At 50.4% G+C, this 13,850-nt stretch overlaps 1 protein-coding gene across 1 annotated transcript; it reads right to left on the bottom strand.

Annotated features, from left to right (window-relative positions):
• Nucleotides 1–4,789: 4,789 nt before the first annotated feature.
• Nucleotides 4,790–13,245, bottom strand: LOC138994406 (polyunsaturated fatty acid lipoxygenase ALOX15-like). The gene is made up of 14 exons (XM_070394307.1): nt 13,111–13,245; nt 11,248–11,452; nt 10,924–11,005; nt 10,710–10,832; nt 10,446–10,549; nt 10,104–10,264; nt 9,303–9,446; nt 7,725–7,934; nt 6,612–6,698; nt 6,344–6,513; nt 6,043–6,164; nt 5,371–5,471; nt 5,079–5,246; nt 4,790–4,969 (listed from the first exon to the last, which is right to left on the bottom strand). The coding sequence occupies exons 1-14, from the start codon at nt 13,243–13,245 to the stop codon at nt 4,790–4,792; spliced, it is 1,992 nt and encodes a 663-aa protein (XP_070250408.1).
• Nucleotides 13,246–13,850: the final 605 nt, after the last annotated feature.

Here is a 13,850-nt window from a genome sequence, read left to right on the forward strand (position 1 = left end):
CCTTGCCTCTGGGCCTGGGACTCAGGGACATCACAGCCATAGTTCCTGCATAGACACTGAACAGGCCTATGAGCTTACAAAGCACGTCAATGTTTCCAATCCCATCAAACCCTTACAGCCCTGTAAGGAGGCAGAGCACAAGCGGCAGCTGCAGCCCAGAGAGGCAGGCGGCTTGCACAGGGTCCCATGGCCAGGCCAGGAGGGAGAGGAAAACCCAGGTCTCCTGTCCTCCAGGAGCAGGCCTTCTCCTCTCGGCCTCAGCGGCCCTTTCACAGCCTGAGCGCCCTGTCGGGCAGATGGGCACACTGAGCTGTGCGGGGCCTTCAGGAGGTTTCATCCAGGGGCGTCCCCCAGTCCTAGGTCACCTCACACGCAGATTAGTCATGAGTTCTCTTGAAAAAAAAAATCACGCTCGGGTTCTGGCAACGTCAGCTGCAGATTAATGAGCGTTAGCTATTTCTCCTTCCTCATCACAAGGAGGCAGACACCAAGAATCAGGACACTGTCACTTTCGGTTCTCCCTCGACGCAGGCACAGAAAGAGCACTGTGCTCAGGGCCAAGCCTTCAAGTTCTCGTTCACCTACCTCAGTCTTGTGGCTTTGTGGGAAGTAGCTCAGCTACCTGGCCTCTGTTAGTCGTCTTTAAAATGGAAATGATGCCATCACCACCACCATTCCCATCTGTGGGAGCCATGCCAGAGTCACTGGATACTCAAGGTCAATTAGAGAGTGAAGGCCTTGCTGTTAGCACACCGATGGCCAAGGCCACTCTGAATATAGGAATCTTAACCAGTATGTCCAAGACTAAGATACCATACACAGGTGCAAGGACAGCAATCTCACGGTACACTGTACACATTTGCCTTTCAGTAGCCAAAATATGATGTCACTATTGGCAAGAGGTCTCTTTTGTCTAAGTGCTAAAATCCACGTGACTGACCAGCAAGAGTGGTGCAGAAAAGGGGGAAAGGCTGGAGAGGCTGGAGAGAGGCTACTGAGGATGCTGAGGTTAGGAGCTCAGGGGCCGCTGCTATGTGAGGCAGTAGGTCTACAGGCAGCGTGCGGCTGCTCAGATAATGACTGTGGGTACAGAGGCTACTGCTACTTTGTGGGAAAGATGTATTTGTTCATCAACTGGTGTACATCTGCCTATTGAGACTTTGTTGTGAAGAACTGTTTTGTCTGATGGCCATATGGCCACTGGCTCATGCAATAAAGACTCCTGCTTATACACTCACAACTTCTCATGGCTTCTCTGTCTACCACCAGGCATCCAAGAAGGTCCAGTCCCTGGCAGAGGGGCTCAGCCCTAATAGTTAGCATAGTAGGGCAGGATCAAGACCTGTGCTCCTATACTTGGACTAGCAGGAAGGATGGAGCAGTGAGTGCTCTTACACCTGCTGCTGTGAGGAGGATTTAGGAGTCCTGCTTTGACACTTGGCATAGCCTTTAGCAGAATTCAGAAGAGTATACGGACTCAGAACAGCTATGCTCTGACACCACCTCAACATGCCCCAAGCTCCCTGCTTCACACCTGGGGGTGTTAGATCCTCAGCGTCCCTCTCAGCCCCTCCCGGAAAAGAAAGGGCCCACTTGATAAAGAAGATATCTTTGTGGACTCGATATAGAAGACAAAAACAAGAGGATGTGCTGGCTGAATTGCAGGTGTGCTGGGATTGGTGCCAAGAGGCAGGCAGAGCTGGGCGGGAGCTCTAGCCCGTGGGGTACAAGGGACTAAAAGTGTTGCACATAAGGCAGGGGTATTGATTCAAACTCACTGGGCCTGGCAGGTGGTTGAGAAAGGAGTTAAAAACAAACTGTGATGCACCCCGGCCCAGGGTTGGGTTCGCATGAAGCTCTGTGACTTGCAAGGTGGAGGTAGGGAGGTGCAGCCTTGCAGCCAGGCCCTGGGACACCAGCCAGGCTCTTGCGTGCATCCTCTTCCATCCCCTCAGAGAACTGGAGCCTTAACTACCCATCGAGACCAGGTCGTTTGATGGGGGCCTTGGTGGCTGTTGGAGATGACTATCAGGGTGAATGGGTGGAGGGGAAATGGGTGGGATTCCCATTCAAGATAATCCTACAAAGCCAAGTTCCAAAGGACGTGAGGAAGTGTAACACTAAGAAAGCCAATTCTCAGGAGGCTAATTCACCCAGGCCATAGTAGGGTAATAGAGCAACTACCAAACAACTGTTCTGGTTATATAGGGTCCACATGGATAAAGGAGAAATAACATGAATCATAACAATAAGGAAATGTGAAACCAGAAATTAAACAAGGGTAGGTATTGTACTTCAGCAACAAGATGTAAAATCAAAGGAAATGAGTGTCATGCAAGAAACAAAGGTGAACTCAGAAATTGGTTAAAACACATGGACAGCCCTAACTGGTTTGGCTCAGTGGATAGAGCATCGGCCTGTGAACTGAAGGGTCCCCGGTTCGATTCTGGTCAAGGGCATGTACAATGGCAGCTGATCGATGTTCCTCATCATTGTTTCTAACTATCTCTCTCCCTTCTTCTCTGTAAACAAATCAATAAAATATATTTTAAAAACATGGACCAATTTGTTTGTTAAATAATTCTATTAATTACTGTATAATTACTAAATAATCATAATTTCTAGACCATAAGACATCAGGGTTCTGTGAGTAAAGTATACTATCTGATAGAAAATAGAAATAGTGACTAACCTTTGACTTTCTTACAAAAATTAATAGGAAAATAGAAATGCCAAAAATATAAAGGTCATTGCTAAAAGAACAGTAATACTTTATAGTTTCCAAGTCAACGGGAGTAGGAAGGAATAAAAAACAAACAAGCCATCTAACAACAGTTTAAAAGTAGGAAAACAGAAGTAAAGAAAAACATAAATAAGTTGGTAGACACAGGACAGCAGTAATCACACAAAAAGGTTAGCAGTTAAACTCATCCTTTAAAGAACAGACTACCTGTTTAGATTTTTTTTAATCTAATTACATGTTGCTTACAAATAACAGAGAAAATATGAAATAAAGAGAAAATAAAAAACAAGGCCAGGAAAATATTAAAGGAAAGAAATATTAATATGAGACAAAATTTGAGGCAAAAAATAATAAGAGAAATAAAAAAGTACAATACATTGTGATTTAAAAAAACACTCCACTAAAGAGATATAACAACCATGAACTTCTATCATCTAAATATCCTGTCTCAAAATATATAGAGTAAAACCTGGAAGAGTCGCTAGGAAATATTGATAAATACCCAAATGCAGAAGAAGAGCTTAGTGCACTCACCAGAAACAAATAGATCAGGCAATAAGACTGTAGATCATTTGAACCACATAATTAAAAGATTGATCTAACAGAGAAATATGTAACCCTGCTCCAAAAAGCATGGAATGTAAATTTAAAAAATTTTTTTATTCATTTCAGAGAGGAAGGGAGAGGGAGAGAGAGATAGAAACATTAATGTTAAGAGAGACTAATCGATCAGCTGCTTCCTTCATGTCCCCCACAGGGGTTTGAGCCCACAACTGGGGCATGTGCCCTGACTGAGAATTGAACTGTGACCTCCTGGTTCATAGGTCAACACTTATCCACTGAGCCACACCAGCTGTTCTGGAATATAAATTTTTTCAAGCACATAAAGCACATTATAAAAATTGACTTTGAAAATACTCTATATAATGAAGAGGTAATATGCAAATTGACCATCACACTCTTGCACAAGATGGCTGCCCCTATGTGGTCAAAGATGGCTGCCACAAGAGGGCTGGCAGGGGAGGGCATTTGGGGGAGATCAGGACAGCAGGGTAGGGTATTTGGGGGTGACCAGGCCTGCAGAGGAGGGCAGTTGGGGGCAATCAGGCCAGCATGGGAGCATTGATCAGGCTGGCAGGGGAGTGGTTAGGGGGTGATCAGGCTGGCAGGCAGGCTGGTGAGCATTTGGGAGCCAGGAGTCCTAGATTATGAGAGGTATGTCTGTCTGCTAGTTTAAACTGGCAGTCGGACATCCTCCAAGGCGTCTCAGATTGGAGAAGGTGCAGGCTGGGCTGAGGGACAACCCCCCCCTCCCCAGTGCACAAATTTTGTGCACCGGGCCTCTAGTAAATAACAAAAATAAAAATAAAGTTTAAAAAATTGACTTTGCACCAGGTCGAAAAGGTAGTATTGACAAATTGGAAATAATCCATTTCACAGACAATAGGGTGATTAAGGTCTGGGGTAAGGTGGGAACCAGGTAGAGGGGGAAAATGAAGGAAAAAAGAAAGACATCTGTAATACTCTCAATAATAAAGGTTTAAAATATATATATCCGTAGATGATCATATTAAGAAACAAACTTCCGCCCTAGTTGGTCTGGCTCAGTGGAGCGTCAGCATACAGACTGAAGGGTCCTGGGTTCAATTCTGCCCAAGGGCACATGCCCTGGTTGTGGGCTCCATCCCCAGTAGGGGGTGTGCAGGAAGCAGCTTCCTCTCTGAAATCAATAAAAATATATTGGGGGGGGGGGGAGAAAGGCACTTCCAAGTTTATTTTTCAAAAATTTAATAAGATACAGAAGTTGGAATGTATTGGTTCCTTTGTTGACACTCATTAAAATAACCATGAGATTTTTACTATCTTCCCAGCTCATTATTTTTATTTGGAGACTCCCGGCTGGTGAACTGTGGACACACACAAAGAAAAAGGGACTCTGTAGGGAGGGTGGAGATAGAAAGCAGCATGACTGGGTATGAAAGCTCTAAGGGATGGGGCTGTGGGTTGGGTGGAAGAGATGCTGAAACAACCACAGGCAGGGGGTGCTCATATGGCCACACTGTTTTCTACTCTGCTGGGTCGCAGGTACTCGTAGGGCATATCCAGCTTTGCATTCCGGACCTCAATTTCCTTATCCAGGGCAGCCAGCTCCTCCCTGAATTTCTTCAGCACAGCTTTGGGCTCAGGGCCTGAAAAATACTCCTCCTCATGCTGGCCCAGAGCCACCTGAGATCGAGAGAGAAAAGCAGCTGAAAGCCTTATGAACCCCAGTTTGGAGGGCCACACCTCCCCACAGCTGCCCCCTTCCTCAGGGACCAGGCCGCCCGGCTCTCACATTAACGGGCTGCCGTCTGCCCAGTTGCCAGGTCATGGACATCTGGAGAGAAGCCTGATGAAAGTTGGGCAGTGTTGCCATCACCATCTCCAGTGTCACATCCTTGGTGGTTGGTGGGGGCAGCCGCATTGTGCAGGGTGCGTTAGGGACCCAATCATACCAATCCAGCTAAGGAGGGGCAGATATCTAGAATCAAAGTCTGCTAAGCATAAAAACCCCTTAGCCACCTGCACACAGTCCCCTCCACCCCCTCTCCAGTTGCAAATGCCCACTGCTCCCCTATAGCAAGTACCTGGCCCAGGTGGACGGAGGAGTGCTGGCCAGTGCAGGTGAAGATGCACATGGTGACAAAGTGGCAAAGCTGGCCCCAGGACTCTAAGGACATGGGGAATCCTGCAAGAGGCAAGGAGAGTTAGAAGCTGGGAGCTCAGGAACAGAAACAGAGCTCAGAGAGGCTGAGCAGGGAGAATATGAGAGGGAAGAAAGGGTGTCAAGGACTCTGAGAAACTATTGTGGGAACTGACATGAGCATGAGTTGTGGTGGAACAAACGAGATCTCCTGGGAGGGCCCTACTCAGTGGGGTACTGGTATGACCCACACTGGCTCACATGAGTCAGTTATGTTCAATGTTTAGGTATGTAGCAAGCTGGTTGACATCACAACAGTAGCTACGGCGAGACACCAAGGAAATGGGCAATGCTACAAATCAAGGCTTTTATTTTTTGCTTTTTTTTTTTATTTTCCCCAGAGAGCCAGTTGTTAAGCATTTATGAGCAACCACTGGTCCCACTGCATCTGGGACCTAGAGGGATTCTTCTTGCATAAGAATCTGAAAAGGCCATGGGCATTTTAATAGGGGTTGGACATGCTTCTGGAGAGTTTCATAGAAGTAGGGAGGGTTCTGGGGATGTTCCCAGGAGGAATCTTCCACACTGGAGGTCTCAGGGCAGGGGCTCAACTCACCTTGGTCCTGGGCCCCTAGCAGGCCAATCTCAGTGATCTCTCGACACCAAGTCTGCAGTTCAAGGTCCTCTTTCACCGCCTTGTCCGTCTTATAGTGAAGACTCACAATTCCCTCCACATAGCTGTCAGCCAAGGGGTTGGGCCAAGAGAGCTGAAGCTGACAGGAAGCCTCCAGGCCCTCTGCTCCTTGCCCACATGGCCAGGTCAGGGCACCCAGCCCTCCAACACAGATCACCTGTTCTCTCAAGCCACTCCCTGACCGCCCACCCTCCCCCCAAGCCCTGCCTTCCCCTTGCCTCACCGATACATGATTTCCCAGAGCCGCAGAGCATCCTGAGCATAGTAAGAAGACTTGACTCCCAGAAGCCCCCGGTCAGTCAGGTCATCGGGGGGACAGAATGATCTATAGGTTAAAGAGGTTCTAGCATGCTTAAGCAGCTCCACGTGGCCTCCCCCACCAGTGCTCACCACCTGAGAAGAAAGAATGGGCAGGGTCAGGCAACTCCACCTGCCAGAGGCCAGAGCCAGAGGGAGCATGAGCTCCAGGAGCCCCCTTCTCTCTTTCATACCTGGTCAAAAATGCCGTTTTCGGAGACCAACCCATTCCTGGCCCGCACATTAATTTCCAGGGTGTATCGCAGGTGGGGGATTATCAGCTGGAGGAAGAGAGCAGGAAAGAACAAGTCAGGAGAGACCTGTGGCAAGTCCCTGCAGGAAATTGGAGCTGAAGAACAGGAAAGGTGCCAGGTCTTCAGGAAAAGCAGAGACATGAAGCTCAGTGGTCCCTCTACATCAAGAGTGTTCAGTCAAATTGTAATTCATTCCACAAACCATTGGCTTACTAGGTGTACTGGTTAATAATGTGGATTTTTTTTCAGTAGATGGAGTTACACATATGTTGATGTATAGGCGATTTGATATTTATGCTATTTTGTTGTATTGAAAACAAGATTCAAAACATCATATGTCAAATTTTCTGAAGGTGTTAACATCATAGATATTTTTTTGCTCTGCTTTGATTCTCTGCATTGTACGTATCACAGCTGATCTGTCATAATACAGTCTTTCTTGGCTGGTAGCCCGAAATGAAAATGAAAATCCTCAATGATCAGAACCTCTGTCTTGCTTAGCACAATCATCTAGAATGGTTCTTGCTCCATTGGAGGCGCCCAAGAACAGTTAATGGGTGAATACTCAGTTCAAATTGTCTGTTAAAAAAAAAACAAAAAAACAAAAAAAACACACACAGGCCACTGTTGTGGACCTGAGCCTGTCTAACTGGCCTGTGTGTTACTATTTTAGGACAGGTCAAAACTGGCTGGAAAAGTCTTCTATGTATTTGCTTGGTCTTCCCTTTTGCAATGGAATCCTCAGTCGTTTGTGTGCACTGTCTATATACTGTATGTTCATCTATCTGTGCTTTATACATAAAAAGAGTAAGGCCACTCATGTCCCACCCCCTCACCGCCCCCCCCCCACCTTGACAATGAATCATTTCCACTTCCTTGGGAGGTGATGTCACCAGTTGAAAATGCAGAGCAAGCCACCTCACCCTTGTTCCCTTGTCTCTCATTGGTTGGCTTTTCCCCACACCCTTAGACTCCACAGAGAGGGTGCCTCCAGTGGCAGGACTGTGCCATGGGGCAGAGAGGCAGGCAGGAGAGAAGGGGATAAGGTATTACCTTGAAGATAGGGTGTATCGATGGAAAGCATCTCATGGTGGCCATAGCGATAACCTCAGCCATCAAATGTCCCCTCAGAAGATGAGAGAGAAGCTCGTGAAGCTGGAAGTCAGAGCTACGGACCCAGCATTTAGCCAGGAGCCAGGCCATCGGGGGGTCCGTGGGCAGGAAAAGTGGTGGTGGTGGGGATCCCATGCGTGGCAATTGGAGCTGGAGCGAGGATAGAGTGTGGGGGAAAGAGGATGAGTGGCCAGGTGCCCAGCAGATTCCCCCTCCTTTGCATACTTAACCGCTCCCTTCTTCCCAAATTTGCTTAGCTTTCTCCATCTCACTGCTGCTCCTCCCAGCAGCCAATATTCCTTCTCCTGACTTTCCTACCCACTCAGTGCATTAACATTGTACAAGCTGTTCTGCCTGACCTTCTGCAGAAGCTCCTCTTCTACCAACTTCCTGGCCTCCACTTGCGCTTTCACTCCCTTCAGTGTGGACAAGATTCAAACCCTCTGCTTCCTTTATCCCACACTTTTTCAGAAAGTTCATCTTCTCTCTAATCTTTCAACACCACCCCTATTCAGCTGATTAAGTCTCCAGTTCTCAGCTAGTCACTAGCTAGATGTATCAATTTGAGTGTCTCCCCGTCTATAATAATAAAAGCATAATATGCTGATTAGACCAGACATCCTTCCGGATGACCTTCCAGACAAAGCAGGGGCTGCAAGAGAAGCCCGGGTCCTGGGTGCGAGAGGGGAGCTGCTGCTGGCAGCTGGCAGCCGGCAGCCGGGGGAAGAAAAGCCTACTCTTGCACAATTTCGTGCATCTGGCCTCTAGTTATCTCATAACTGGCCAGACAAAAGCCCACCTGAGCATCTTTTCCTCTTTATTTGTCCTATTTCTGCAGGTGCCTTGCCAAACTCTTCTTTTCTCTTTCCTTGTATCCAGGCCAGTTTAATTTTCCCCTGCATGCACATGTAGCTTTCCTCTGCACCCCCACAGCTATTCCCCACAACAAAGTCCATTACCCTCATCTTGGGCAATTGCTGTAACATGTCACCCTAATCTCCGGATCTAGCCTCTCCTTTCTCTGATCCATCTGAAACAAGATGACCCATAGAATGTGCCTATAGCATGTTTCACAACAGCCTACATCAGCTTCCTGTGTTCATACTTCTTGATTTGGCATCCACCATCCGATACAGTCTGGGTCCTCTCACCTCACATTACCCCCCAGCACACCAGCCCAATTGTCCACTGACAATCTAACTTCTCACACTCTGCACACCCCATCTCTGCCCAACCCATCTTCCCCTGGGAAGAGGTCCTGCTCCTTCACCAAGGCTCATGCCCACCCCACCTCCCATGACCCCTCCCACACTATCTCCATCCTCAGGTACTTCCTCGGTACTGGAGCATATTTAGACTTTCCCAGTCTCTCTCTCCAGCTAGACCACGCCTTTCTGCCTTTGCCAATTGCCTCCTTTACTGCCACCTCCAGTGCTTTAGCACAAGTGAATCCTCAGTGAATTTGGGTGAAGGGCTGAGCTGAGAGGGCCAACCACGGGGAAGCAGAAATCCTCTCACCTGGATGACCATGGGCAAGAGTTTCCCATCAGGCTGCAGTTTCAACATGACCAGAGGGGCAGCCAGGTATTGCTGGCTACATAGGATGACGTTAGCCTTGATCCCATCCAGCAGGGAGAAGTCGGCTTCAAACAGCGTGCCTCCCTGGATGGGGGCAGAGGGTGAGGGCTATCAGTGTAAGGCATCTTCTTCCCACCCTGATTCCCCAAAGGAAGAAGAACAAGAAGGAAACTAACTTATCTCCATCACCTACTTTGTAACAGGCAATGAATCACATGCTATTGCTTTACAGAAGTCTTACAAGCGCTTGAATTAATTCCAGGTTTATATTTAAAAAAAGGAAACATAATAAAAGAAGATAGGAGGTAACTTGCCTGAAGTCACACAGTTTATAAACAGCATAGCCAGGGTTCAAACCCAAGTCTGTCTCACCCTATAATCCATGAATTTTCTCTGCCCAACCCATCAATTGATCCATGTTGACTCCTGATTAATAAGCCCACCCCTGATCTGATTCTCTTGCTACACACTCCCCCAAATCCTTAGCACCGAGGCCCAGTTATTTCTTCAGTTTGATTGCATCTATCACCCATCACACACTCTTCCTCCACAATATGCTTTTCTCAGTTGAGGAGGAAGGCCATGTGGTTACACACCTCCAGGATCACTCAAGATTCTCCCCGTAGAATCCCCTCTTGCTTCTGGGGGCAAATTGGGCTCATAGTGGGGCCCAGAGCAGCATAAACACTGACCACACTCCCATTTCACTGTGTGGCCTCCTTTGGGCCATTATGTCCATACCTGCAGCTCCTGCTCCAGCTGGGCCTGCACCTCCTCCATCCCTGAAGGGAACACCAGGCGGGCAGGAAGGCGACTAGAGCGCCTTAGCAGCATGGGGTTGGCGCCATTGAGAAACTGGAACCCAAAGAAGGCATCTTCCTTCCAGGAGTCCCGCACCTTCACTGAGGGTGGCAGTTATGGTGCAGGTTGTGAGTTCAGATCTCCTGGTTCTTCTAACCCCCACCAAACCATTCCTTCTTTCCCCCAGCTCACCAGAGGGACCCAGACCTCAGGTCTCCCAGCCTGGTTCCCTCGATTGGGTGGTAAGGGTCTTGGGAGAAGTACTGGGATAGGGATACTGACCAGCCAGCTCGCTGTGGTCACACCAGACGATCCTTTTGAAGTCATCCAGATCATTCCAGCAAGCAAGGAAGTTTAGAGAGTCTTTCATAACTAAGCTGGCCATCCTTCATGTAAATATAGGCGAAGCGTTTGAAAGTTAGTCTCAAAATCACACATTGTAACTATAAGGACCCCCCTCGGGCTAATCCAGCCCTGACCCTGTTCAGTCCATAAGAGCCCCTGGACCAGGATACCTCCCTCTCCTCTAGCCCGCACTGCTCTCACCCCTTGAACTGTGAAATCTCAAAGTCAAATCTCTTGTCCTCCAGAAACCTCTCATCTGGCGGGAGGTCACCTAAATTGGCCGCAGCCACATTCAGGATCAGCCCATCCTTCCAGTTACCCCATCTGTGATGCAGAAATGAAATCAGGCATTGATGCCTGGAAGGGCCAGGACTCACTGCCAGGTCAGGAGGGGTCAGGGCGGGGTAAGGCTAACCGGTACAGCTTCCTTCTCTCTTCCAGCTCCTCCTCCCTGTGTTTCTTGAACAGGCCTTGAGGGTCCTCTACCAAAGTGCGGCCTAGAGGAGGAAGGAGGGCAGGGACAAGGGCATAGACGATGAGGCTTCTCCTGAGAGCCTCTGCCCCCCTCCCCAGTCCCTGCCAGGGGTGCCTCTCTGCCCACCCTTTCGGGGGAGGGGTGACCCTTCAGCATCATGCCCCTCCAGGTTCTGCCCTCACATCCTGTTCCCTCTTCTCTTTTCCCCCAGCCCCAGCCTCTCTTGGGCCCCAGAGGCCTCCTCACACCCCACCCTGCGCTCACCTGTGCCCTCGGGGAGGCTCAGGACGCCACTGCCCTCCACCCAGTGGTAGCAGGGGAACCTGAACTCGTCCCCACCAGCCCCAGGGCCCTGCACGGAGATCCAGTTGCAGAACCAGGCGTCATCCTGCAGGAAGTGCTTTTTGCGAATTTTCACGAACAGCAGCGGCCCCAGGGACTCCTTCACGTCTGCCTGGAACTCCATCACCTGCAGGTGACACAAGCGGCTCAGCATCCATGGCGATCGCCGGGAGCGGGGACTGAACTGAGCCCAGCTCCCCGCCCAGGCCCTTCTGCTGGGCCTCTGGGAAAGCGGCGTCAAAGGAGCCAAAAAGAGAAAGGGGGCTCGCCGACCAGGTGTTCCCATGTCCCCATTATGGGCCTTGGAGTTCTTCAGCCCAGGGTGAGGCGGAGGAGGGAAGATGCACTCCTTCCTGCCCTCTTTCCTCCTCTTTCCTGCCCTCTTTCCTCCTCTTTCCTCCTCATAGTCACTGATACTACCGAGCGCTGAGCTGGGCGCTGGGCGCTGGGCTCTGAGCTGGGCGCTGGGCATCGCCGCGGGCCAGCGCCCCTTTGCTGCGGAAGATACACTGTTGACCAGGCACTTTCGGCAGAGAGACCCCAGCGCCCCCTCGCTCTGTGTGAGCGGAGACCTCTAGGTGTGGAGGGTTTAACCAGGGAAAGTGAGAGAGAGGAGGAGGTTGGGGAAATGCGTGCCAGGGAGAGGAAGCCAGAGCGCGGAGGCTGAGCAAGGGCGAGGCGGCGTGGATCTGAGCACGGATCGCGTGGGAGATGAGCGTGACTAGACGGTGAACAGTCTCGAAGGGCAAGCCAAGAATTCGGTCCTGAGAACCGGCAGAAGCCTTTCAAATGTTTGTGGGGAGGGGCGTGTGAAGGGCGGGGTGTATTTGGAAGACGTGATCTGGCTGCAGAAGGGCTTGGAAGGGCAGGAGAGGAAGCGGCCAGAGGTGAGGGTACGGGGCGGAAGGGGGGCGGGGGAAGAGGCTGAAGGTGGTCTAGGTTCACGCGGACACTGGTGGTCCGGGGCGGGTCGGGCATTGGACCCGGAAGCCGGAATGTCCAGGAGGCAGAATTGCCAGCGCTGGATTCTTGGTTGGAGGCGAACAGAACAGAACTCTCGCAGGACCCCTGGGGTGGGGGTGCGTGTTGGGGGGGGGGGCGGCAAGCGGAGAGGTGAGGGGCTGGGAAAGAGAGGACCTAGCTTGGGCAGGTTCCTTTGAGGCGTCTGCAGGACAGACATCCGGATCTGGGGGTCCTGGAAAGAGCTGGGTGGGCTAGGGAAATGTGGGGATGGGAAATGGGGAAGAAAAAGTAACAGGAGCGGGGGACTAACCAGGTAAAAGTGATGAGAGAGGGGAAGGGATCAGGAAATTCAGCTCTTAGTTTATCTCCCTCCATAGACCCCATTCCCCGCCTCGAAGGAAGGGGCTTGAAATAGGGCCTCAGAATGGAGGAAACTTCCCTGGCCAGGTATCTCAGTGGTTAGAGCGTATCCTGACACCCCAAAATCCCAGGCTCATCCCTGGTCAGGACACAGACAAGACTCAACCACGCATGAGTAAGTGGAACAAAATCAATCTTCCTCTCTCTCTCTCTTCCTCTCTTTCTCCCTCCCTCCTTCCCCTCAAAATAAAATAGAGGAAACCAGAGACAGGCAGTGCTTCAAGATCTCTGCAAAGAGAGAGAGCTCTGTGCAGGAGGGCCTGCAGGAGCATCCTCCCCATCCCAAGGAAGCCAGATGGCACGGACATTTATTGAGCGCCTGCTGTGTGCCACGCTCTGCCCAGTGCATCTCTTCCCAGGAATGTGACATCCTGGGGGCTGAGGCCAGCTCCTGCAGCTCACCTTGCCCCGCACTGGCCACAGGCGCTCCTGGAGTGCCGCTTCCCGGTGCTGGCCCACCAGCCACAGCTGCACAGGGTTGTAGGAGCCTGCGAAGAACGAGGACCCCGTGGACACGCGGATGCGGTAGACACCCATCTTCCACAAAGACGTTTTGTGCCTTCTGAGGGGGAAGAAGAGTGGAGGTGCCTAATAAAAGGACTCAAGACCCCGCCCCCCTAAATTGGGAAATTGCATAGGAACTGCAGGATGTGGATGGATGGCAGGCCTCCAACCAACCTGGCCTGGCCACACCCTCTGGGCAGCCCAGAAGTTGGCCCCAGCTCAGGAAGGCGGGGCCTAGGTGGTTTTGGGGGCAGACCCTTATCTTTGTGGGAGGAGGATGGAATGAGGAAGCACAGAGGATTTGGGCCCTAAACATGCAGGAAGAAATTGACACCTAGTCCACCAGGCAGGTGGAATATGGCTGGGAAGTCACCTCCATCAAAACACATAAACACACACACACACACACACACACACACACACTGCAGACCTGACAGGTTGGTTCACCCCCGCTAATGGTCATGCTTAAGGTTGTAGGGGTGGATGAGGAAGCAAGGAGGCCTGGTCTGCAGTTGAGGAAGGTACATTCAGGCCACCACATTAATATAACCAAGTTGGAACTCTTGCATCTATTCCCTGTGCAAGGCTCTGGGGCTCATTCCTTTCTAGCTTGCAAGTCCTGGCCTCTCTATTGCCTG

This window comes from Myotis yumanensis, unplaced genomic scaffold, assembly GCF_028538775.1.
Source record: "Myotis yumanensis isolate MYYU_CA2020_CCGP unplaced genomic scaffold, mMyoYum1.0.hap1 SCAF_16, whole genome shotgun sequence".
NCBI classification, from domain to species: Eukaryota; Metazoa; Chordata; class Mammalia; order Chiroptera; family Vespertilionidae; genus Myotis; species Myotis yumanensis.